Source organism: Dipodomys merriami, unplaced genomic scaffold (assembly GCF_024711535.1).
Source record: "Dipodomys merriami isolate MVZ:Mamm:240054 unplaced genomic scaffold, mDipMer1.0.p SCAF_27, whole genome shotgun sequence".
Lineage (NCBI taxonomy): Eukaryota > Metazoa > Chordata > Mammalia > Rodentia > Heteromyidae > Dipodomys > Dipodomys merriami.
Genome location: NW_027204159.1, coordinates 11,271,803 through 11,299,613, shown reverse-complemented (window position 1 = coordinate 11,299,613; position 27,811 = coordinate 11,271,803). Strand labels below are relative to the sequence as shown.

The following is a 27,811-nucleotide window of genomic DNA, read 5'->3' as shown; positions in this document are numbered from 1 at the left end:
GACCTCTCCAGCTTTTGGTTTTGCTCACGGCTGATTACCACTTGAGCTTCAGCTCTACTTCTGGCTTTTTTGCTGGTTAATTGGAGATAAGTGTCTCAGGGACTTTTCTACCTGGTCTAGTTTTGAACCATGGTCCTCAGATATCAGCCTCCTGAATAACTGAATAACATAGGCACAAGCTCAGGCTCTATGAAAATATTCACTGTACTTAAATCTCTTGGTGCCATCTCAGGTGCTTTGCATGCATTCAACAAATATTTCCAGAAATTTCTGAGTCACACTATGAGATGCTTCGGAACCTAACATACTCAAAAGCAAAGAGCCAAGCAAGCTCACAGTGCCTGGCTTTTATCTATGTGGCCAGAAGGAAGCCTGCAGAACTCTCAGCAAGTAACTGAGGCTACACTTAAGTGTGCCTGTTGAAGAAGGGCATTCTGATGAAAGAAAGTCAAGATGCTTTAGCGATTAGGACTGCACTTCACTACTATTTTTTTTGTGTGTATGTAGAGTACAGATGACGGAAGTGTGAAGTGCCTGCAGTGTCTAATCAATGAAATCTGTGCAGATTGTTAATCACTTCCCTGGCAGATTGTGAGAAGTACTAGAAAATCATTAGCATGAAGAGATCATGAATCAGAATCCAGATTCTTTGCATACAAATTTGACATTTTCTACCCGTCTCAAGTGGACAGTCTTATAAAACAATACTTTGTATGAGACAGATCCTTACTAAGTACATATCAGTAAGGTATTTTCAAACAAATACAGTAAATATTTCATAATTTTAAGCATCCAAAGAAGACTTAAAAATGTTGAAAGTACCACACATTATCAATCACTCCTTTCCCATGCCACACATTATCCATCCAGAAAAGCCAAGCTAAACTGTTCGTTTTCTAAGACTTCATAAACCAATAGGAATCAATGTCTTCCCTATTGTGTTGCTGCAGTATGACAAAATTGAACTCATACAGGTATCTCTCTGATATTTCTTCTAGATGACTGGAAAGGAATCTGAGAAAAACTGAATCCTCGTTTCTATTTGCCTTACCATGTACATTTTCAGGCACCTATAGAATAATGTCTGATATAAAATACTGATGTCACAGAATGGTTAAGCTGTCAGAAAGTTAGCAGTGATGCCTGACCAGTGAAGCCTGAGGAGTGCTGCTCAATGTGCTTTGTAATGTAGATTAGCTCTTTCTCTGTTTGGGAACAGTCATCCATGTCACTGATGCTCCCCTTGGGTTCTTTTTCCTCCAAAACACACTCTAGTCTCCATATACATCATTTTCCTACTGCTGATCACTTCACTTTCTCTGCTATTCCAGAATCGCTTTTACAAAACAAACAAATAAACAAAAATTAGCAAAGCTTGCCTTTCTTTTTCTCTGTTTTGTTGCCTAGCAGTGCTGACCTGAGAAGTTTATATTGTTGTCAAAAAAAAAAACCATGATATTCAAAGGAAACAAAACAATCTCATAGAGGAGGAGTGAGGGAAAGGGATAGTGGGAGAATAAAGGAGGGAGTAACAATTCTGGACAAGAAATGTACTCATTACCTTACTGCTGTAACTGTAACCGCTCTGTACAGCATCTTTACAACAAAATAAAATTTAAAAATAAGAAAATAAACACTATATTCAACAGGGCGAGAAAGTCTCTTACATTTGCCACCAAATTACAGACAGTGAGCTAACTACCTCTCATTATCATTAATGTGACAAACTCTTAATCACATTTTATCATCTTTATTACTTTCTCCTCCAGAAATGGGGCTGATGAATAAATATAGAAAACTGAACTTCTTTGCATGGGGAAGCTTTTGAATGGGTGGCAAGGTAACCATCCCACATTAACAGTCTTATTTCCTTTTATTACCACAGTGCACAGCTATACCCCAGGTGAAGTAAAATGCCTTGTTTTCAGTTCTCCTGTAACATAAATAATCTGTTTGTCAGCATCACACTCAATAACCATTTTCTGTCACTGTGAGGAATATTCTCTAGGCTGAGACACCCACAAAAAGTTGTTCTAATTCTGGTGGAGCTGAACATATAATTTAAATTGCATTCTTAATTTTCAATTCTACTCTATATTGTCCTAAGTTCTGAAAGGCCATAGCTGGAAATCACTGCAGGGGAAGTCCATTGTTAATGATTTCCACTATGGAATATCCACTGAAGCCTTTTCTTCTCTTTCTGTTTTTTTTTCTATTACTAACAAACTTTTACTAACATACTTTTCTTTCTTTTTATTGCAACATAATATTTTAATTGACACATACCAATTTTATATGTTCATGGAGTACACTGTGCCATTTAATTTGAAGTCCTTTGATGGAGCTACTGTTATGTTTATTCCATTTCAATTAAAATAAACAGCCATGATATTGAGCACATTTTTGAATATTTTGTAGTATGCATAGATCATTAGACTGAGTTGGACAGCTAAAATGATTATTGGTCTCTGACAGGTTCCTTAAAGGAAGAACCTATGACTACTTCCAGGGGTCAGAACACTCTATGGCACTGACTGAGTATGAGGAGCATTGTAAGTACATTCTAATCTATTAACCATTTGATCCTTATACCAACTCTGTGAGTAAACACTGTTGTTATCATCTCTGCTTTCATGGTAAGGACACTGAGTCATGGAAGAGAGTTAATTTTCTAATGATCCCATCGTTAGTAGGTAGAAAAGCAAGAATTCAACCCGGGCATGCTTTTTATTAAGTAAATAGAATATTCTCATCTGAGATCCCAAATCCAGGTTCTTAACTACCACGCCAAGTTGCCTTTAGCACTAAATTTTTTTTCAGCATTTGTGGGAATGGAAGAGAGAATAAATAGAATCCTTCAGCAATAAGGGAGGTGAAGGGTAAACAAAGGAGGAGGCTGCAATGCTTGGTAAGAAATGTGTGCATTATCCTGCCCATGTAATTGTAGCCCCTCTGTACAGTATGTTCTCAAACAAAATTAAAAAAAAAATGCTTGTAACCGCTGCTCGGGGCTCTCTCCCGTGCCGAGGCAGAGAGACCGTTTGCGCAAACGCTGAATAAATTCCTCTTGCTTATTGCAAAAAAAAAAAAAAAGAAAAAAGAAAATTAGGTAGGCAAATCTCACAACACCTTCTGTATTCTAGTAGAGCTCTTTCTCTATTGGGGACATTTTTATCAAGGTTGGAGCACTTTTCTGAATTTTGAATCCCTCTTGGGCTCTTCCTTAGACACTGGCCTCATCCAGCCTCAATTTGCTCCTGCTTGGATGAACAAACTAAAGGGAGACCAAGAGAGCCTTGACTGTTGGTAAGTGTTTTTCTCAGCTCCCTAGAGCTGAGAAAGGGTAGAGCACCTTACAAAAAGAATTCTAATTTGTATGTAAAATCCATAGCACTCAGTGAAAGTTAGGAAACACCACTGTTATTATCTAATATATCAATCACCCCATCATTGATCTCTAGTTCTTCTTTGCTCACGTTTGTGTACTTGTTGGGGGCTTGAGCTCAGAGACTGCGCGTTGTCCCTGAGCTCCTTTTCTTCAAAGCTAGCACTCTACCACTTGAGCCACAGCTCCACTTCTGTTTTTTCGGTAGTTTCTTGGAGATAAGAGTCTCTGGGACTTTCTTGCCTTGGCTGGCTCTGAATTGCTATTCTCAGGTCTCAGCATTCTGAGTAGCTAGAATTACAGGCATAAGCCACTAGTGCCCAGCTCTCTTTTAAGAGATAATATTATATATATATATATATATATATATATATATATAATATAATCTCTTCTTTTAAGAGATAATATAATGATATATCCAAGACAGGTGTATTTATGAGAGCAACAGAATATTGCAGTAGGCACTGTGCACTCTTTTGGATTGGTATTCTTTTTGGAGAAATATTTACAGTATGAGTGTTAGGTATCATACCAACTATTATGAACATAGCAGTTCATAATAGAGTTCCTGTAAATATATGAGCAAATCAAATATTATTTTTTAACTATGTAGAGGAAATTATGGTCTCATAAAGCAAAGCTAAGAAATATTTTATTGATACAATAGACTTGGAAAATTATCCCAGAAAATGTAAACTTTAGTTGGATTCAAGTGAATTTAGTCAAAGTAAGTAGAAGAGATCCAAGCAGAGGGAACTAATATAAAATAATGGAGAAGCAAGTGTGTAACAGCACTCAGGAACTGAGTGGCAGCAGTAGGAGTTACAGAGGGAAGCAAATGGCATTCCATAAAGGGAAGGGACACCTGTTAGGGAGACATCTTAACTATAAAGAGCCATTGGAAGGAGGGAAGATCTTTAGGTGGAGGATGGTCACAGTATGACTCCTATTTTAGAAACCTCATCATGTTTGCCACAGGAAAAACAGACCCAAAGAAAACAATAGAGAACATGGAGTGGAAAGGAAAATTTTTATTTCTTGGGAGCAGTGTAGAAAAGAAGCAGGACTGTGGCTTGTGCAGCATCAGTGAGGGTAGAGAGATATGGATAGACATGAGTGAGATGGAAGAGAAGAGTGGATAGAACTTGTCATAGATTAGAGAAAGTAACTGTGGAGAAAGAAGTATCAGGAGCCAGGCGCTGGTGGCTCATGTTTGTAATCCTAGCTACTCAGGAGGCTGATATCTGAGGACTGTGGTTCAAAGCCAGCCTGGGCAGGAAAGTCTGTGAGAATCTTATATCCAATTACCCACCAAAGACCCAGAAGTAGAGTTGTGGCTCAAGTGGTGGAGCACTAGCTTTGAACAAAATAAGCTTAGTGACAGTGTCCAGGCCCTGAGTTCAAGTGCTAGGGCCAGCACAAACAAACCAACAAGAGAGAATTTTGGGAAACAGAGATGGTGAATTCAATGGAGTTTTGACCTAGTTGAGGGAATCCAATTTAAATGTAAAAGTTGGAATAGGCAGAAGGTAAACTTTTCACCTCAAATGATCCCTGTTCAAACTCTAAAGGAACGAGTACACATCTTGGCAGGTTCCCTCTATCCCCACTGGCAGCCCAGTACAATGATAAGAATAAATATGGAAATTTAGATAGTTATTGAATGACTGGAAGGAAAAGTAGGGAACTCTTTTATTGCTTTTTTAAAAATAAGAATCAAATGAGACAATGGAGAGAATTGGCCCTAATTGCTATTTATTTAATGACGAGTATGAAAAGAAAGATGCTTTTACTTTGCCTCTAGTTACACAAATTAAAAATGTACTTGCCACCAGTGAAGAGGTCTTCACAGAAATACTAAATCTGAATCTGCTCTATAGCCCACATCTAACAAATTTATTGGGAATATGTGTTAATGACATTCCAGACCCTGTAGGGGTGGAACACTGAAACCCAGGAGGTAAGATAGTGTCAAACAAGCAGTTTCTCTCTCTTTTTTAAATTTTCTTTATTCCTAGAGCTGAGGACAGAACTCAGGGCTGTGCACTTACCAGACAAGTGCTCTGCCACTGAGCTAAATCCCCAGCCCTAAGCAGGTGTCTCGAAACAGACTGTATAGAGGGGAAACTTCAGCCCATTTTACTATTTTATTGCATACAATGTAATACTTTTAAATAAGAAGATAATAAAGAAGCATAGCAACCAAATATAATGGCTGTACTTTGTTTGAATCTTGATTCAAACATATTTTAGGAAAATGTTATAAGAAAATCAGGGACTTTTTAACACTCGCTAGATACTGGATATAGTAAAGAATTATTATTATTATTATTATTATTATTATTATTATTATTATTACCATCATCATCATCATCACTAAGGTTTTTTGAGACAGAATCTTACTAAGTAGTCAAGACTGACCTTGAACTCAGGATCCTCCTGCTTCAGCCTCCCAAGTGCTACTATAGCAGGTGTGGCTACAATACTCAAGTTAATAATAAAGAATGATTGTAGCCAGGTATGCTGTCTCAAGCCTGTAAGTCTAGGCACTTGAGAGTCAGGGATTGGTGAATTAAGGTTTAAAGCCAGCCTGGGGAACAAAGTTTACAAGCCTACATCTGTACCGATGGCTGGGAACTGTGGAGTGTTTTTTATCCTAACTTATGGGAAAACACAGTGGCTGGGAAATGTACTGAGTGTGCATCATCTTAGTGATTTGGGAAGCACATATAGGGGGATTTCAATCCAGGCCAGACTAGGCATAAATCAAGAGACTATCTTGACTATATCTAACCCCACAAGGGGCTGTTGGTATGCGTTAAGGGATAGTGTACCTGCTTAGCAAGCATAAAGCGAGAGTTCAAATTGCAATGCTGTCAAAAGGAAAAAGAAGGACATTTTAAGGGATTGTTTATATACCTATGTAGTAGAGTACTCGTCTAACATGCGCAAGTCATTGGGTTTGGTCCACAGCAAAATAGTAAAACAGAATTGTTAATGGATAAGAGTATTGTATATTTTCAATACATTATATTTAACAGATGTGAACAGCAGTTTTTGTAGATGAATTAAATGATTTATATATTGCCCCCCCAGCAACCCAGTGCAAACAGGAGAAAAAAACAGAAGTATGGATAAAACCAGATTGTCTTGTGATGATAACTATAGTAATTGATGATGGATTATATAGAAGTCTGGACTCCAGTTTCTAGATTTGTTAGTATTTGAAAGTTGTCCATGACAGAAATATTTTATGTGGCATTCAAAGGTATGCAGAATTTAAGGAAAGTTATAGCAAAGATAAAAAATAGCCACAGTGTGTAATTATACAGTTTGTTTATTGATTTCAGGAGGCTGCTACCTCTGCCCTGGGCCTTCCTGTACTCCTAAATGGTCATTCTCTTCCTTATCCTTGTTTGGAGAGGTTTTGAAGGGTTTTCTTGGGAACATAGTGGCATGTTTTCAGCTATTTCACTTCTAAAGTTCTTTGATAAGATCTAAATCTCATCAGGCTATCAGGAACCTTCCATCCTTTCCCCACAATCATATATATGTTTGAGCCTATCAGGAGTGTTGGAAGAATCTTAGAGACCTTCTCCCTCCCCTTTCTCTCTCATCTTAACACTGCTCTTGCTACAATATTCATTCAATGACACCCTGGGTCCAGGAAGAACCCATGTTAATTTCCTCCCACAAGGACTTGAACTCAGGTAACAGATCTTAGATGATCTGGCAGTAAAAACATTATAATTAAATATTTTACTAACATATTTACATGTTGTTATATTTAGTCAAATTCTCAATGCACAGGCTTTTAAAGAAATAGCAAAATTTCCCTTATTATGCCTGTATTGTTGCTACATAATAATATCTACCTGAACATTGGGTCTAAATTGACTTCACAATGAAACCTTATATTTAATTGTACTTAAAAATTATAAATTAATAAGCTTCAATTCTTAATAGCACTCCATACACTGTGAAAGGCTGCCTGGCCCACAGTCATTTCAAGTGCTCTTAGGCACAAATACCTCTGCCTTGAAAGCATTTTGAGTGCAATGACAGAGCAGAAGTCTTCCTGACAAGTTCTGATTATGGCTTAGAGGGAAGGAATTGGAGAGCAGGAGTTACTCCAACAGAACAAAAAGCCTAAATTAAGAAGACAGGGAAAGTTAGGGAAAGTGGTATTGAGGTACTGGAAGGGACTCAACTTCACATACCTCATAGTTGAGCTGCATCTCACATCTCTAGGGGCAGTAAAAATTGATGTTATTGTAGCTATCTTTCAAACAGCCAGAAGAAGAAAGCTACCGTCATTTGGGGACAGATGAACATCCACTTGTTTTCTCTAAGAAAGCCAGATCTTTAATTGAAGCTTTTATGGTCAGTCTTGGGAAAATTATTCACACTGGACATAACCCTATATTTCTTTCCAATCCCAGATCAAACACCTGAATTCTAAATGGGAAATGATTTTCCAATCTACTTTTTGCCAGCACCTTATCTTAAGCATAAGATCTAAAGACATATGTTGTGTATGTCAAGACATGCAAGGACTTTGGTAGCTGTAACTTTGTAAATTTAAGAAAAAAAAATAAAAGTGAAAAAAGCACCTATGAAAAGCACCTACGGGAAAGATGACAAAACAATATCCATTTCTGTAAGTCACAGGCCTCATAATATGTGTTTTGAACTAGTTATCACATGAATTGATGTCTCTACTTATGAGGGACTTATTAGATGCAAATACCCTTGAATTAGGATGTTTTCTATTATTAATCCAAGGTAACTCACTCATGACTAAGCTTAAGCACCATGCATAATTCTCCTCAAAGGAGAACAATCTTTCCACTCCCTTGGGCTTTAGGAAATGCTCTAGAAATAGAGGATCCATTTGCTTCCATGCACCTGTGATTTTCTTGCCAAGTGATTCAGTGATCATTGAGCATCTGGTTCAAAAACAGGACTTGTCTTTTCTGAATTACTTAATTCTCACTTTATTTAGAGGTGAAGCAAGAGGAGCTGTCTGATGTTTATACTATTACCTTCTTCCTGAAGTATTATTTAGCCAATTTGATGGGAAATGTGAAAAGTTATCTTCTTCTTATTTTTAAAGAAAAACAAAGACATCTCTAAATATTTTGTGAGGCAACTGTAACAGGGTTTTCTTTTTTATGTTCCTATAATATTCATATTCACCTATAGCATTTTACATGTCATTTCTAATGTGTAAGTGATGCAGATAAGCAAGTTCTTACTCTTAAACACATGAAAACAGGTGTAGACTTTTTCATTGTTCATAGGTCTCCATGAACAAAACATTCACTTAGGTTTAACTCATGTTGGTGCATAATTCCAGTTCTACAAGAAAATTAATGAGGTAACAGTCTAAGCCAGGTGCCAATGGTTCACGCCTGTAATCTAGCTACTCAGGAGGTTGAGGTCTGAGCATTGTGATTCAAAGCCAGCCCAAGCAGGAAAGTCTGTGAGACTCTTATCTCCCATAAACCACTAGAAAACCGGAAGTGGCACTGTGGCTCAAATGGTGGAGTGCTAGCCTTGAGCTGAAGAGCTCAGGGACAGTGGGCAGGCCCAGATTTCAAGCTTCATGACCAACAACAACAACAACAACAACAAAATGCAAACTACTATGTACAGTTCAGTAATTTCTTGTCCTTTTTTTTTTAAACTATGATGTACATTCAGACAAAGTGACTTTGCACTATTCCTAAGTTTTCCTAAGTTTTGAGTCTGATTTCTAAGAATTAATTGCTTGAATCTAAGAAGGGTGTGTGTGTGTGTGTGTGTGTGTGTGTGTGTGTGTGTGTGTGTGTGTGTGTGTGTGTGTGTGTGTGTGTGTGTGTGTGTGTGTGTGTGTGTGTATTTTCCCACCCCAGCTCAGGAGGAAGTCCAAGTTCTTCAGAGAAAAGCACCATTGCATGCAGTCAACTCCCTGTTTTAGAGCACCTCCCATGGTTTTAGCCCATTAACCCAAGCATAACAGCTTGATGAATTAATGCTTATATAGGCACAGTTGGCAGCTTCTAATTAAATAATTATAGCTAAGCAGCTGCATGGAGGCTGTTATGTACCCTGGAAAGCCAGATGTCAGTTTTATTGGTCCTAAGACAGAGGAAGAGTTAACACTTAGCTCTGGATGTTTTGCACAAAATGAGAAACAAAAAAAACTGAGAAACAAAAAAATTCATAACTTACATTTACCTATCTCTAAGATGCATTTTACTCAAAAGTTGAGAAGGTATTTGTGCTACAGAATTGCAAATAGTTGCATTTCCTTTATAGAAGGTGGAAAAGCCAGAGTCCTATCTCTGGCCTCATGGGAAATTTGCCAGATGGAAGAAAGTAGTATCTGGTGACTAAACTCTGGTCAACAGGAAGATATAGATTATAAAGGCTGCAAATAGGGTCACAGGCCAAGTAATATTTGTTATCAAACACTAGTATGCTCCTAAACTGATTTAATTTTTCTCCACAGGCTATCTTGTTTATATAACCCATGTGTTCCCACTTGTACAAACCAAAAAATGTGATAGCCCAGTTCACAGTAACTCTGCTTCCCACTGTTCCTTCTACCAAGATTTTTAGCACCATCTTCAAATGAACTATACAACTGTAGGTTAAAACCAGTCCAAGAAATTCAGTATACTTTTATGTTTTAAAAAAGGTTGATATTTTAATCCTGAATTTGAAATTTTGTATTAACGTAAAAAGACAGGATATTGAATGCTAGCCATGGAAAATGATTCCTACTGGATTTTATTACCACCAACTCCTGGCCCTGTTCAAATTCAGCAGTTAAACAGCAAATAGTACAGGCTGATTTACTGCTGCTCTTCCTTCAGAGATCACTGACTAAAGTTCCCAGTTTGAAAATAATGGGTTTACAAAGAAGAGCAAGATAGTATACAACCTAACTCTTCATTTATACAGAACCCCACTTAAAAGACAGTAGTAAGATCCTTTCATGTCCCCCACCCTAGTTTCCTTTTATGTCAGTAATTCTACCACCCCTGCTATCTGAAGGTGTTTGGATGTGCTTGACAATTCTCAAGGAGCTAGCTCCTTTTAGACAGATCTTTATCAAAGTTTGGCTTAATCACGTCTGCCCTGCAACTCAAGTCTCAGTACAACATGTAAAAGAACCAAACAGCAGATCCATAAAGCTCATAGCAGTGACTTTCAGATTGGAGTGGGGGGGAGCTTCCAGCAGTCTGCACTGCCATCTAGCCAAGACCACATCATTCAGAGCAACATTTGTGTTCTGCAAGCTCCTCACGAATACAGATCGTTAGCAGCCAGCTTAATAGACCCCCAGAGTTTGGCTGCAAAGTCTAAGAGTAGTCTGTCATCCGTTCTGATTCTACCAAACTCCACAGACCAATAGCCAAGCTGTCATCATCTGCCTTGTCTTCAAAATTCAATATCTGACAAAAGACACACATGGGCATTTTCATTCCACATATTCTCTACAGCAATAACATTTGCACCTTGAGATTTCAAAAAATGCTTGACTATCCTGTGACTTCATTGGGAAAATAGATAAAAGTTGCTTCCGTAAGTCACGAGAGCTGAATGATAACCTCTAGTACTCAAGCTACGATAGAAGAGTTACAGCACTCACAAGCTGTATTCCTTAGATACTGACAATGCATGCGGACTGTCCACAACTGTGAAGAGAACAGATACACACAAAAACAAATGGAATCCTTTGTACTTACGGTAGAAGACATATTCAGTGTAGCTGGACCAGATCTTGTCATCAGTATACTGGTTGACAAAAGACGCTGTCACTGATGAGTTACAGGCCACCATGTGGAATCCACACTCTGATAACATATCAAAAGCCCTTTCCAGATGCTTGAATTTGAGATAAAATCTGGACGTGTATCTTTCTGGTGCTCTGTCAGGGTCTCTGCTTTCATTCAAAGTTTCTCCAAAGACTTCCTTTGCCAAGGAAATTCTTCCACAAACTAAAATCCGGGGAACTCTCCGAAACTTGGCATCGGCTTGCCCCTCTCTTCCCAATGTGCAGGAGCCCCTGTAACCCACAGTAATAAAACCCCATTTGCGGTCAGCAGGCATGAGAGAGGAAGGGGGACAGATCCTTGGGTCACTCCCTTGGGAGGCATCTTCAAAGTCACTGTGGCAAAATTCATCCGGGCTTTGCTTGATTTCATCAGGGGTCAGGAGTTTGACCAGGTCTGGAAGTTGGAAGTACTCAGCTTCCCTTTTCAGTCTTCCTCTTTCTGGAAAGTGATCAGGCAGGACCACCTGCCTGTCCCTGAGATAGTCCAGAATATAACGGAACAAGAATCCATCTCTGTCAATGAAAAACCTTCCCTTGGAGTCCTTGGCTAGATCGTTAGCCATGTCTCTCTTTGGGGAAAACATTTTCCACAGGAGGGAATGAGAGATGCTTATTAGTGTGGAATGGCGTGTGAAGTACACTTGACCCCCAACATTCAGTTCTATAACTTCAGGGAAGGAGTTTGGAATTGTGGTCCCTTGTTCTCGGGGGTAATAACGAGTACAGTTTCCACTCAGAGCCATTGTCCTTTTCTTCTTCTCTTGGTCTTTAAAGGATCAGTCCAGTGGAGTCACAGCTTTATCTTTTGCATCAATTTGCAAGCGAGGGAAAAAAATGATCCTTACCTGCTAAAATGGCCTTGCCCCAGGTTTGTTTCTTTGTTTGTTAATTCCCCAATAAAGGAAAATTTAGAAGAGTCCACAGGTGAAGTGATGCTGAAAATGTAGTTTGGACCCAGGCTGGTGATAAGCTCTTACTTCACAGAATGTCATCAACTCTTCTACATCTGACCTTCCATCGGGCTCAGCAGGCAAAGGCAGGCCAAATCCCCAGGTACTCAAAGGTCCCTCTGAGGGAAAAGAGCAAAATTATTTCTCCAAACCCAGAATGAGTCAGAAAAACAGAGACCTCTGGAAAGAGAAGAGAGAAGGAGGTGGGGGCGGGGGGGGGGGGGAGGAAAAGAAGGGAAAGGAGGAAGAGATTATTTTACATAAACAGCCCCGAAACTACTGATTTCTGCCATTCCTGAACTAAATTGTAGCTTCTCTTCCGACTATTTTGTGTCTCTGTATTTATCCCTGAGCATCTGTCTCCAGTCATTAGTATTAAAAACATCCCGATTCATAATTGTACATAAAAAAGAACTAGGCAAATTTCCAGCTTCGAAAGGGAGATTTGTTTTCTCAGCAGGACAGGAAAAGCAGTAAGTCTCGGGCTTACCTTAATGAATGGTGAAGGCCAGTTCTGGTAACCATTTGCAAAGCAATCAGAATCCAGAGCCACACAGAGTCTCGTCAAATGGGATCTTGTCCAATCCCAAACAGGTAAAGGACAGGAGTATACACGAAAAGTGCGCCCGTGAGATTGTGCACTTGGACCAGAATAATTCTAGATGTGCATGCATTTATATCTAAGAAGTGTATCGATAGCTGTGTGTATGCAATCACTCCCAAACCCGAGTGCCAAACAAGTCGCAAGAAAGTTAAACCGTCAAGGAGCGAAGAGGCTGGAAGAAGTAAAGCAGAGCCAAACAGTCACCCAAAAGCTTATGCAGAAAAACAACAACAACACAAAAATATCCAAGCCTTGCGAAAGAATCCTTCACAGGAAGAAGAGTTGCGAGAGGTACGGGGACTTAGCAGCTTTTCAGAAAAGAGAAAGCAGAAAGACGGACAGATTCTCCAGGCTGGGGTGCCAAGTAGTCACCCCACCTGCCGGCAAGGGCAAAGAGGCCCCCATGTTCCCAGCCCGGCGGGAGCCCGGTGCGAAGCCACGGCACTGCTGGAGATGCCGGCGAGGGGTTTGGGGCGCTGCTGCCAGGCGCGGAGCTGGGTGGTTCCACAGTTTTCCAGAGCAGTTCGGATGCTGTATGTTTCAGCAGTGCAGGGAAGAAACCATCCAGGGAAATGACTATTACATCATCTTAAAGGAATATGGCTGGGAGAAAGCGGAGGCAGCGCGAGTCACGTCCTCCTTGCTGACAGGTTGCTGGGACTGACAGGGACAGGGAAGCAGAGCTCCAGAGGTGCGGACCACTTCCAGGCGCTTGCTCCTCGCTCCGGGGTTAGGATGCCTCGCTGTGCAGCCGCATCGCCTCCCTCCTTTCCTGTCCTGTCCTGCCCTGTCCTGTCCTGGAGCCTGGAGTTTCTTTACTTTGCCCTGATCCCCAACCAATCTTCCCCTCCTCCACCCCTCCACTCCCAATGAGGGTCCACCCCAGATCTTCAAACAAGATCTTTTTACCTCCACTGCATTTCTGCTGAAGGACACATTGCTCCTAGAAGAAACCCTTCTTTTAAGTCCCACTAGAAAAGACCCAATATTCAATCTACCAAGTATGTTCACCCCCCTCCCCCCCACACACATCCAACTCTTTTTTTATTATTATTATTAAACTAATGGTCTCAAATGGATTAAAGTCATAGCCACTCAAATGCTCTTTTTTTTATTCTTCTAAAAAATTAAAAATTAAAAACGTTCCACCACCTCCCCCCGCACCCACACCCCGGCAAATAAACAAATATACACAGGCAGAAATGAATAATACTCTCTCAAAATGAATAATGAAGCATTGGCACCCATTGAAAGCTCGCAGCCTGTAAAAAGCGAATCGTTACCTTGGCTTACCTGTAAGGGGTTGCTACCTGCCACCTTTTCCAGGGCTGTTTCCTTACTGAGCATCTCCGGACACCGCCTGCCCCCTCCCAGGCCACCCCTGGAGGACACCGGTGGAAGACACGCCTGCTAAGAGACATTTTACTCCTGTCCCGCAGGGCTCCCTTAAGTGCATCATTAAGAGTTTCAGGAAGGCATTTCCAGGGCAACTAATCCACTAACAAAGTGCTTCCAGTTGAGTCTGCCAGTCAATAATGGCCCAGCCAATAGCTTACTGTAAGTCGGCCATTTCCCCCTTGGAAACCCTAGAGCCCTAGGGCTCACATCCCTGATAAGAATATAGTACTTCATCAATGAATAATATGTGGAAGGAACACTCCATCCAAAACAATTGCTATTTTTAAAATTAAAAAACATAAATGTAGGGGAACATGTGGATGAGATACATTTGATGAGATACATGTGTCTATTGCCAACTCCTGGCCCCAAGAACTAGCTTAAAAATATCTTCAACAGTAGGGTAAATTAATTACTTTTTTGAAATAATCTTTTATTTCAATCAGTAACCTTACACATTCAAAGTATTATCTAACACTCCAAAACCTGATTATATTTGATTTTTTTTTTTTTTTAAGGCATTAACCTGTTCTAGCATCAATCACTAAGACTTTAATGTTAGGCTGATCATGGAAATGTTTGTGTTGTGATGCACTTATACTGCCATCTAGTGTTAGACCAGTGCACTCTGTATAAGGCACCTAGCTTTTTCAAGTTTTTTTTTTTTCCTTTTAAATAGTGATTTGAGTTTATTTTGTATGCACAGTTCACCATGACAACAAAATAAGCATCTCGTTGCCAGCAGGTCAATAAAAAGATAAATCTGAATCTGTGCTAAATTATGTGTTGCTTGGGGTTGCAAAGTAAGCAAATGTTTTATTTGTATGAGAGTTGGCTAGTATGCTATCACAATAGCTTTGGAGTTCAGGTATTAAAATATTTTGTGAATAATTTGGGAGGAGGTGGCTAAAGAGAGTAAGATCTAACCCTAAAAAAGGCTTCAGAAATAGAACCATCCAATGTAAGATTTGCAGAAAATGAAGAATGGAGCAGAATAGTATTTCCTAAGGTCACACAGGGGTAGAATAGCAGAGCAAGTTTTGATTACTGACTATTCAACCTAATACAATCCAATTTTAACCATAAATCTTCTAGACTATGCATGGAGAGAAAAAAGAGAAAATAAGAAAAATCTCAATATTATCATATGAATTCTTAAATTCAAACAAGTCACTAGAAAGTTTCTCATAGCATAAGTTACAAGGCTAAAAGGTACTACAAGTTAAAAGAATATTCCAAAGTTGGAAAATTTAGTATTCCGAGTGTTGTTCAGTTATCTGGTGATTATTATTATTATTATTATTATTATTATTATTATTATTATTATTATTATTATTATCATTATTATATTTACTTATTTATTTATTTTTGCCAGTCCTGAGGATTGAACTCTTGGCCTGGGCAGTCCCTGAGCTCCTCTGCTCAAGGTTAGCACTCTACCACTTAAGCAACAGTGCCACTTCCAGCTTTTTCTGTTATTAATTGGATAAAAGTCTGATGGACTTTCCTGCCTGGGCTGGCTTCAAACTGCAATCCTCAGATCTCAGCCTCTTGAGTAGCTAGGATTACATGTGTGATCCACCAGCTCCCAGCTGGACAAGTTATTCTTGAGACAAGTAGTTCTCTTTAAAATTGTTAATGCAGATTCACTGAACATATTTATATATGCATGTATTATGTTTCAGTTGTATCTACCCTCCCAATTACCCTCGTTCACCCTTACAAGCTTTCCCCTCCCCCTTGCCTCCTTATTTTTCCCTAGTAGTCTTTCTACTACTTTATCTTTTTCATTCTATTTCCTCATATTGGAGAAAATATGCAATCCTTATTTCCTATGCTTTATTTCACTAACATTATGACTTCTAGTTCCATCCATTTCCCTGCAATGACATTAATCTTCTTTTGTGGCTGAATAAAATGCCATTGTGCTTATATATCATATTTTCTTTATCATTCCTTTATTCACAGGCACCAAGGCTGAATTCGTACCTTGGCTATTGTGAACAGTGCCACAATACATGTGGGTATGTTGATGTTTTTATTTTATGATGGCTTTATTTCCAGAATATAGCCAGAAGTGGTGGTAAAAGTAGATCACATAGCAATTCTACTTGTAAGTTTTTGAGAAACCTCCATACTGGTTTCCATAGCAGCTGGAAGAATTTATATTTCCACAAATAGTGTATAAGGGTTTCTTTGTTCCTTCCTACATTATCACCAACATTTTTGTTGACTCTTTTTTTCTTGATAACTATACTGACTGGGGTTGGGTAAAATCTCAACATGGTTTTATGATTTTCATTTGAAAAGTATCTGCACAATTCATTTGCCTGTTTATTGATTAAGTAGATGGCATCTCAGTGTAAGTTTGGACTTTGCTTCCCTGATAGGTAAAGACGTTGAGCATTTCTTTCAGCCATCTATTGGTTATTTCCTTTGAGAACAGTCTTGTAGATCATTTGCCTGTTTATTGATTGGTTTATTTGCTTTTTGTTGTTACATATTTTTGAGTTTTATATATCCTGGATATTAGTCCTCTGAAAGATGGATGACTAGTAAATAGTTTTTCCGTCTGTAGGTACACATGTTTATCGGAAAACAGATAAATCATGGAAAACAAACACAAAGCATAGAAGTTTGCATTCTATATCAGAACAGGAAGAGATTTAAAAAAACAGGAATGGAGGGACCCAGAGCCCTTTTTGAAATGAGATTACATACACACACTCTGAGACTAACTCTGAGGATTAAAGGACAAAATGCTCAAGATACAACTAAATACTGTGGTTCATGACGTAATTACCTGTACCACTTGCAACATGGTGAATGTTATATTGTTTTGTAATAAGTATTCTTTTATTAAATAAACAGTTGATAATAAACCACTGTTTGCTAAATCCCTTTGGGAATATCTACCTTTTATGGAAGTGGTAGGGTCAAAATCAAGGCTTTGCATTTGCTAGGCAATCACTACAACTTGAGCCACACATCCAGTTCTTTTTACTTTAGATAGTTTTCAGGTAGGGACTCAAGAGAGCTTTTTTGTTTGTTTGTTTGTTTTTGTTGTTGTTGTTGTTGTTGTTTTTCCAGGAGCTAGACTTATACCAAGATTCCACTATTTTTGCCTCTCACATAGTTTAGATGAAAGGCATGAACCACTATTGGTTCTACTTGTTTGTTGAGATAAAATCTCACTAGCTTTTTGCCCAAGTCGACCCTGAACCACAATCCTCCAAACTCTGTTTACCAACTAGCTGGGATTACAGGTATGTGTCGCCATGCCTACTCTGGGAATATCTATCTTTTTCATCTACATACAACATTAAGATTTCAAAATGAGATCTCTGGCCTTTTGAGAGATAAGGCTCTGAGATCAGCGTGAAGCCTAACCATGTTGGGATCTATACACCTCAAGATACCTCCCCTGATGTATAATATTCTTCATTCCTTTAGCCTCAGGGACACAAACAAATGAAAAGTGAGCTTTAGAAAGTTAAAAAGCTTGAAGGAAACACAGCAATACACTGTCCTGAGTGATTTCAATAGTGCTAGAGTAAGCGAGTGTGTCTCAGGGAGGTTGTCAGGAAGCCCTGCTGCTTGGTGCCTTAACGGGAGGCAGGAAGCCAAGTGGAGGCCATAAGTGTATTCCTGTCCTTCCTGTCAGCAGATAACACCACTGGTGTTATTGTTCTTTTCTGGCAGGCATCCTCTGAAACGCTGTAGGATGACACATGCAGCCTAAAGGCTGAACAACAGACAGTAACAGATTCCTGTGAAGCTAAGCACAAGTTCTTTGTCATATTCCAGCATATAGCAATTAAGACCTATGTTAGGGAAATTATGAAGGAAAAAAAATGAGTGCATGCATCCTAGCCTGTGTTTCCTGCTTCATCCATTCAGACACACCCTAGAGTTAAATATTAAAGGTGATAGTCTCAAAATGACCGTTTCAATTTTGGTAGACTGAAATCCCACATCTCATACCTAATGCCTTTAAAATTCTTCTCCAGAGGAGCAGAGAGAGCTTCCATGCTGACTGGCTTTGCTCTCAGGGAGGGAATTGACCTCATAAATGTACCCATGCCAAGATACTGTGTGCTTGTTGTGTTATGTGCTCCTGTCATCCTAATAGCTGCTGTTTACAAAGGCCAACCATCTAATCCTCACCACAGTCATTAGCCCTCCTTTAGCCTTGCCAGTTGGGGATCCTTGTATAACTTGGGCAGGTAACTCTGTATCTTCCATCGAGGATATGATGGCATTAAGAAGTCCTCCCAGGTGTGCTGTGCATATTAAACATTATAGTATATGTAAGTATCCTCAGGTCCACCCTGTGGCTCTTTGTGGATGTTTAATAAATGCCATCGGTATTCATAACATCATAAAAAGTAGTTACATTTGTTGTTGTGCAACCCCATTAGAAACACAAAGAAAATACAAAGGATGCTCAGACTAAAGCAAGTTATGCTTTTGAGATCTTTGCTCTCCCCAATATGGAATTTCAAGGAAATGGAAATGGGTTTGTTAACGTTAGAAGAGTTCTGGGGTGGTATCTCAATGTTGTTTTGATTTGCATTTCTTTTATGGCTGGAGGTTGAGCATTTCTTTAAATATTGGCCATCCTTCTTTCCTCTTCAGAGAAGTTTCTTTTTAAGTCTTTAGCCCACTTATTTATTGAGATACCACCTCACCCTAGTTAGAATGGCTATAATCAAGAACTCTAATAACAACAGATGCAGGAGGGGATGTGGACAGAAGAGAACTTTACTGCATTGTTGGTGGGAGTGTAAACTTGTTCAACCACTTTGGAAAGTACTATAGAGGTTCCTCAAAAGACTCCACATAGAGCTCCCCTATAACCCAACAATCCCACTTTTGGGCATTTACCCAAATGATCACAAACAAGATCATACTAAAGCTACCAGCATGACTATGCTTATTGCAGCATTATTTGCCATAGCTAAGATATGGAAACAACCCAGATGCCCCTCAGTAGATGAATGAATCAAGAAAATGTGGTATATACACAATGGAATTCTATGCCTCGATCAGAAAGAATGACATTGGCCCATTTGTTAGGAAATGGAAAGACTTGGAAAAAATTATATTAAGTGAAGTAAGCCAGGCCCAAAGAAACATAGGTCCCATGGTTTCCCTTATTTGCAATAACTAGTATATGTCTGGGACAAGCAGAAAAGGTCAGATAAGTTGATGTTAGGCGAAATGAACCCCAAGATAAGGATTCAAATGGTTTTTATTTCTTGCAATTTTTTCTAACATATTTATAAGATGATTTCTTTGTTGCTTTGTATGTCCCTCCCCCACAGTATAACCCCTGTTTTCACTGTATTTGATGTTGGTATACTTTGTGGAGGGGAAGGGAAAAAACAAATTGTTAAAACAGGGATACAGGTGGACCCATTGCAACAATGAGATGTACAAGACGTTATGTCGAAAAACAAACTTTACAACTTTGGCGGGGGGGGGGCAGCGGGGGAATGAGGGAGATGAGAAGGGATGAGAAGGGGAAACAAAGGAGGCAACAATACTTGATAACCTCACCCATGCCCATGTGATTGTAATCCCTCTGTACGATATTTTCACAATTTAAAAAAAAAAACATAAAAAGAAGAGTTCTGGGGTCAGGGAAGGAGACAGAGCAATAGAATAGGCAACTGCAAATAATCAGTGCCCCAATGATTAAAAATAAAAATTCCACTCACTTTTTGCCACAATTTTTTTACTTCACTAGTACTCATCCATTTATTTGATATGGATTTATTTAATGCCTCTCTTATATCTGCTCTTAGCTCTCAGTAGTTGATATTTCAATCTGAATTGGATTTAATCTCAGAATTCCAAAAATCCCATGCGAGTACATACTAAACTGAAAATCATCCCTTGGAAAAAATGATTTAGAAGTCATGGATTCTTGACCATTAATTGCCTTTATTTCCCTGAATATGTTTGATGCTACAATGCAGTTCTTCGTCTCCCAGAGTTCACTTTGGATTTGGACAAGGCACTTAACCTCAGGTAGCCTCTGCTTTCCTCTATAAAATAAAGCTGTCTCATTTTAAAGAGATCCTGTGACTGATGACAAAGACATCCTAGGCAGGAAATTGCCAGGTAAGAAACAAAGGATTGAACTAACAAACAAGCTATTTTTCTTGTTCTTGTAATGCCTTACAATGGGGAATTCGGAGGAGATTTGTGGCATCTTAAAGATGGAGGAGGGGAATCCTTTGAGGTCACCCACTGTAGCCTCAGATCCAGCTGAAAGTTCAGGATAATAGCAACCATTTAGTCTAGTCATTTCTCTCCTGGTCTCCCTGAAAATACTCTTAAACTCCACTGTTATCAAATACCAATGAAAGCAAAAGCAGTTTGTATCACCATGGTGCCTGTAAATAGAAGTCTACAGAAGAACATTCTACCAAGTCAACTATCATTTTGAGATCTAATCTCTTTTTAAAAGATACACAGCTGTGAAAAATAAATACCGCTCTTTAGATCAGAATGCAACATCATTGAATGTAATAGTGGAGTACAAAGTTTGGGAGGGGTTTGTATCTGTAAAGGAAAGTACACATTTCTGTAGTCACTATAGCTGGAATTCACATTTAAAACTTCTCTTCAAACTATGGAAGCATACTGGGGCAAATGCTCAAAGTTAGATGTATTGAATTTGGTAATGAAGCTGAGTAAATCCAACTTGCATGCATGTGTTTTGAAATTGTCATCTTATTAGTATGGCCTAGCCATGAGAAATACCGACTGTATTTTCATTTCTTGCTTCTCTCTCGCTCTCACTCCCTCACTCCCTACCTCCCCCTCCCCCCCACACACACATACACTCACTCACTCTCCCTCACTTTCTCTCTTCCAGAGAGGGTCTATTTCTCTTTTTCTGTAACTAAGGCTAGCCTCAAAGGCATGGTCTTCTTGTCTTTCCCTCTAGAATAAACAAGCTTACAGGCATATGCTTCTCTGCCCCACTTGACTTTGTTACTTGAAATGAATTGGCAAATACTAAAAAAAGAAAATATTCCTATTAAGCAATTTATTCCAGTAAGTATTCATTCACTATTTTAGAAAAAGTTCTTTTTTTTTTTTTTAAGTTAGGTCTATCTCTGCCCCTGGCCAATCCTTTCTCCATGGTCTTTCTAACCATTTTGTATTATTCACTGTATGATGATTTTTTTACATACATATATATGTATATATATAAATTATACATATTGGCATACTCCTTATTTTGGTTGACATATATATGTGTGCATATTATATGTATATATGCCAACTTTATTTTTCATTCCTAAATAGTCTATAGATAAAATAGAATAGAATTAGCTTAAATGTTAAATTTCAACATTAAAAAATATAATCAACCAGAACTACATTAACATCTCAACGTATGTAGAGAATATTTTAATTTTTAAAGAGTTGCATATGTGCACAAATGGAATCTATTAAACCTCCTGAAACAGCTTATAGAAAATAGAGTTGAAAACTCCTAGTTGTACAGAAAAGGAGTGTGTTTTTTAATTGAGTAGAAAACGTCCATATGATGTGGAGCAAATCATTTTGCTTATCTGAGGTTACACTATGTACAATCTATATTAGGAATAAAAAAAATCTACTCTGCAGTATTGATGTAAAGATTCAAGTTAATGTCTTTTTTTTTTTTTTGGTCGGTCATGGGGCCTGAACTCTGAGCCTGGGCACTGTTCCTGGGCTCTTTAGCTCAAGGCTAGTGCGCTAGCACTTGAACCACAGTGTCACTTCCGGCTTTTTTTCTGTTTATGTAGTGCTGAGGAATCGAACCCAGGGCCTCATGCATGCGAGGCAAGCACTCTACCACTGAGCCAACTTCCCAGCCCTTCAAGTTAATGTTCTGCAATTGCTTGGCATGTAGCAAGCGTTCAATAAGTAACAGGCAACATGATCACATTTGTACTTGGCCCCATCCTCTCACCCCACCCATTTCTCTGCCTACCTCAGGGGTTTTGTGCATGAGTAGAAAGAAGGACACCATGCTATTCAGTCATTGGTCTTTTCTTTCTGAGAGCTTATTCTTCCTGCTAGAAAAGCAAGAGAGGCTCATGGGAACTCTAATTACATTTGTGTTTGGAGGGTCAAAATGGGTTCACTAAGAAAAACACACATTCCTCTCTCTGAAGGTGGCGAAACCGTTCAAAGGATGATGATTGTTGGAAAGTCAGTGAAGAGACTGGCCTAGCCAAAAGATCTTACATGAATTTGCAATGTGATCTAGTACAGTCATTTTTGTGTGGCAATTATTGTGCAAGGGCATTTTCCACAAGTAAAAATCCAAACACGTTATACTTGCTGTTTGAAACGAATCATATCAGTGGCATCTGCTAATAGGGACAAGAAGATGCAGGGGTAAAGAAAAATAATTAATGGAAAGATTTAACTCAAGGATAAAGATCATTTTATCAAAGAACTTGCGAGGCCAGGGCTGGGAATTGCAGCTATGCTCCAAATATTTTTGCTTGGTGGTTTAAATTATTTGTGAGAAATCTATGAGCAGAGTTCTTTTTATATTCACCTAATACCTCCCAGTAGGTAGTACAAGATTTAACATCTGAAAGATACCCAATTAACTAATGCAGGTTGAATTTCATTGCAGGAACAAGAATGATATGCTCAGAATCTTCCAGAAAAAAAGTTGACAGGGTCATGTCAGAAGAAGTTGGTTGGGAATGTAAGATGGTTGATATGTTTGTTTCTCAAAACACTGGGTTCTACATACTGCCAGGGATAGTTTCACTTGATTGGGTCCCAGAGAAATAAGCTAGCTGAACAAAAACAACCTCTTAGTTCACACTGCGAAGAGATCATTCAGTTCTCCATGTAGGATGAAGCTAAAGTGGAAGAAAGAGACTATGAACTATACAACTTATGGGGAGGGGATCAGGAAGGAAAAAATGGGAGAAAATAAGGGAAGGGTGATACGAGTCAAAAAGAAATGTATTCATTACCTGACTTATGTAACTGTAACCCCTCTCTGTACATCATCTTTACAATACAAATTTTTTAACAAAAAGAGACTATGAACAAGAATACTCCTAAAAGGGTCAAAGATCAAACATTTTCTATTGACATAATTCCACTAAATTCATTCCTTAAAAGAATAACTATACTTGTGGATAATCAAAGTTATGAACTTAAATACATTAATAATTAATTTAATTAAATAGGCTTACCTACTAATTCTATATGTATTTTTCTATGAGAAACTCAGCGCTAACCAATGTCCTTTTTTGTGATTAGCACAAAGCACCCCTTAATAAATTATTAGTGGACCAACAAAAATGCCATCTTGCTTCACTATACATTTCCTGGGTATGAAATAAGAGGCACTCATTTAGAATTTCTTTAGAACTGCTGTAGGCCAGGCTGATTCCTTAGGGGACCAACCATCTCAGAAATATTTTATATATAAATCCATTCCAGCAGTAGATCATATGGCTAATTTATATTTGGATCTCAGCCAATTAAGACTAAGAGCCATTTGAGTGATCCTATCTAGTCTGTTTATGTGTTCCACCAAGTCCCTTGATCTGCCATTACTTATATGCCAGTGAACTCTTTGGTTCAAGATGACCAGCAAAAGATGGAAAGCCAGAGTTTGGGGATTGTACAAAAGATCAATGAAGGTCCTGGATGGTAAAATAAGTAGGCTTTCCTGCAGCAGCTTGAAGTGCCTCTAAAAAGATTGTCTAAGAACCCCTGAACAGCAGACCATTGTTGGATGTTAGAGATTCTTTAGGTGGAGGATGGTCACAGTATGACTCCTATTTTAGAAAGCCCATCATGTTTGTGGCAGAGAAATAGACCCAAAAAAGACAACAGAGGCTATGGAGTGGACAGGACAATTTGTCTTTGTTGGCAGCAGTACAGAAAAGAAGCAGGACTGTGGCTTGGCAGCATCAGAGAGGGTGGAGAGATGTGGATAGACGTGAGTGAGATGGAAGAGAAGAGTGGATAGGACTTGTCATAGATTAGAGAAAGTAACTGTGGAAAAAGTGTCAGGAGCCAGGCACTGGTGGCTCACACCTGTAATCTTAGCTACTCAGGAGGCTGAGATATGAGGATCACAGTTCAAAGCCAGCCCGAGTAGGAAAATCCTTGAGACTCTTATCTCCAAAAAACCACCAGAAAACCAGAAGAAGCACTGTGACTCATGTGGTAGAATGCTAGCCTTGAGCTGAAGAGCTGAGGGACAGCACCCAGGCCCAGAGTTCAAGCCCCATGACCACCACCACTAACAGCAAAAAAGAAATTCCTTGATGCATTGAAGGCCAATATAAGCCTCAATGCAACATGGAAAAATGTAAAGGAAAAATAGATGACATCTTGACCAGAGGAATATCATAACACCAGCTGACAGACAAAGGACAATTTCTCAAGGCTGGTATCAGCAGCATATCGCACAGGTATCATGCTAAACAACACTCACAACACGCAGCCCCAATCTAGTTCAAGCAGGCATTCTAGAAGCAGATCTCCCACACTTAAACGGGGCATGTTAACAGTCTGGGGGAGGAAGGTGGGGGAGGATTCTGAGCACTATTTCTATTCTAGCTACCCAGAAAAACCCTATAATTAAGAACATCCTGAGAATATGGGCAAGTTCACTTTGGGTAAGCAATAGTTCTTTAAGGCTAGTGCATAACATGAGACAACTAACAGAAGAACAAGAGTTAGTTTTGTTCAGCACAAAAGAACAACTTTTGAGCAATTTTGGTTAACTTTCATTGCTGAAAAATGAATTATTCACAAGTTTGAGCTAGAAAAGGAAAGAAACCTACTACATAATTTAAGTACTAAAACAATTGTTTTCAACACAGCAAAGCAGTGAGACATGATGAACAGAAGAGTGAGCTTGGGAGCCAGGAAGTTTGGGGGTTAGAGCTGAACCCCAGTTCTATTATAAACCAGATGGGAAGCTTACATCACCTATGAGCTACAGTGGTTTAATTTACACAATAGGGATGAGAAGTATACTTCTTTTAGAGATGTTTGAGATCTAATGAATGATTAGTTCACCACCCAGCCCATACTAAAGGTTCCATACATGTAACTCTTGGCATCTCACATATATTTCTTGAATTCATGGCCTGGTGGCTTTCTCTGAGCTTTTTTGCTCAAGGATAACACTCTATCACTTGAGACACAGCCCTATTTCCATCTTTTCTTGGAAATAAGCATCCCATGGACTTTCCCTCCCTGGGTGGATTCAAACAACGATCCTCAGCTCTCAGCTTCTGGAGTTGCTTGGATTACAGGGGTGAGCTACCAACACCTGGCTTTATGTCCTTTTTAATACACATCCCACAAAAAAATAAACTGTTTACATATTGGCTCAATGAAGACATAGAAAAAGCCACATCACCAATTTGGCCAACAATCACTATGAACTTATACATTCAAAGAGCAAGAAACAAAAAGCTTGTTTGGAGTAAGTCAAAGCATACCCTGTGGCAGTGCTACTACTTATGTATGGATAACACACATTTTACTTGTCAAATTATCAGTTTCAACCATGTCTGGCTCTATGAGCCTCAGACCTAACTCTTCATTTGTTAAATGTAACTTGTCTCAGCACAGTCCCTTGTATACTAGATGTTTAAGTTAAAATCTGCACATTTTAGAAGTTCCTTTTCTCTCTCTTCTTCATTGAGCTACTTCAGAATGGATAGACCATCATCACTATGCAAATCACTCCAATACACAAATGTTTAGTCTTGATTTCTTCTGAACATCATTGTACTCACTGGACAGCTTCATGTGCACTTACTAGTAACCTTTACTCAAGTCAAGACGTGAAGGGTAAACAAAAGGAGGAGGCTGCAATGCTTGGTAAGAAATGTACGCATTATCCTGCCCATGTAATTGTAACCCCTCTGTACAGTATGTTCACAAATAAAATAAAATAAAAAACACAAGTATCTTCTTTGTGTTTCTTCTCTATAAATTGAATACTCATCTCTCTTTCTACTGTCCAAATGAAAACTCATTCGATTGCTCCCTGAATTCGTTGTCTTCCATTGTACTAAAATAACAAATAATCAACCTATACAGAGAAAAGATTTATTTTGGCTCACATTTTGGAAGTCCTAATCTATGATCAGTTAGCTCTGTTGCTTTGGGGTTGTGGCAAGACAGCATATCATAGCGGGAATGTGGTGGAGTTAAAACTACTCCCAACATGAGCAAGGAAGCAGAGAAAGAAGAAGGGGAGAAGTTCTCACCACCCTCTTTGCAGATACCTCCCAGTAGCCTAGAGACCTGCTAGAACCAACTTCTCAAGGATTCTACCACTTCCCACCCTGGGGAGTAAAACCTTAACTATGAGTCTTTGGGGGATATTAAATATTGAACCTGTAGCAATCCCTTTTACTCAGCTACCAATATCTAATAATCAAATTATCTATTTTATCTCCCGTATCATTCTTTCAGATACCTGTACTTTTCTATTTCGATTTCCCTGTTACTTGTTTTTTTTTTTTTACCTGATTCTATTTTTATTTACCAAATAATTATTGGGTATGTGTCACATGCCAGGTAAAGTACTAAGCAAATGCCCAGCTGGTAGGGAACTCAGAGATGAAGAAGTTAGACAAGGTCTTTGCCTTAATGAAACTTCCAGGTTAGGCCAAATCCACAGATCCCAAACTAGTAAAGGGAGCAAGATAATTTCAAATAGTAATATGAGTGATAAATAAAATAGAAGTAAACAATATGGAAATTACATCTTGGAGGGGGTAAGAAGGGTTAGATCATGCAGACTGTCTGTGTTGAAGCAAAGGACCAGATCTGTGAAATTCTGGGGGCCAAGTGTTCTAGGCAGAGGGAAGGACATGGGCAAAGGATCAGATGCCTGTGAGCCTAAACTTGACTTGTTCAAGTTACAGAGAACTAGTGAGTTGGAGCCCAGTGACAAAGGGAGAAAGTGTAGATCTAAGAAGCAAATTGGGGTAAAGTATACTGGGCCTCACCTACAATGCTAGGAGGACATTTCATTCTGAGTATGGAGGAAGTCATTGGCCAGTTTAGTTCCAAGTGATGAGTTTTATTTTGTTTAATTGTTTTTTTTTGGGGGGGTGGAAGGGTTGACTTTGACTGCTATGGGGATACTGGATTGTTAGGGAAGTAACATTGTCTGTAGGAAAATTGATATGAAGAATTTGCAGGGATCGTATGTGTGGTGGTGGCTCACACAAAGATTGAGAGGAATAAGTGAAGAAAAGCTGGAATTGGATGTCTTCTGGAGGAACAGGTGGCAAGGTTACACAGACTACTTGGGCCTGCTAATAGTTTCCCTTCATTCAAGCCTTCTCAGCTCAGTTCATTAAACACAAATCTGACAGAGGTATCTTTCTGAAGACGGTGTCTTTTGTCCACATGTCTTCATTGAGTCATCATTGCTCAACAATGAGATGTACAAGTCGCTATGTTGAAAAACAAACTTTACAACTTTGGTGGGGGGGGGAGGATTAGGTGTGGGGGGAGTATGGGAAGGGATGGGAAGGGGAAACAAAGAGGAGGCAACAATGCTTGATAACAAATGTACTCGTTATCTTGCCCATGTAATTGTAACTCCTCTGTATGGT

The 27,811-nt window shown here is 39.0% G+C and overlaps 1 protein-coding gene across 3 annotated transcripts in view; it reads right to left on the bottom strand.

The window, feature by feature from the left end:
• The window catches only part of Kctd16 (potassium channel tetramerization domain containing 16), a 293,066-nt gene extending 278,924 nt beyond the window's left edge, over positions 1-14,142 (bottom strand). Inside the window, exons 1-2 of one of the 3 annotated variants that reach the window (XM_070036302.1) lie at positions 14,061-14,142; positions 11,125-12,282 (exon numbers count right to left, since the gene is read on the bottom strand). In XM_070036302.1, the coding sequence (XP_069892403.1) occupies positions 11,125-11,956 (832 nt within the window). In that variant the 5' untranslated portion in view covers positions 11,957-12,282; positions 14,061-14,142. Of the gene's footprint in view, positions 1-11,124; positions 12,344-12,653; positions 13,323-14,060 lie in introns of those variants that run through there. The other 2 variants (XM_070036301.1, XM_070036300.1) reach the window with 2 other exon arrangements.
• Between the last annotated feature and the right edge of the window lie 13,669 nt (positions 14,143-27,811).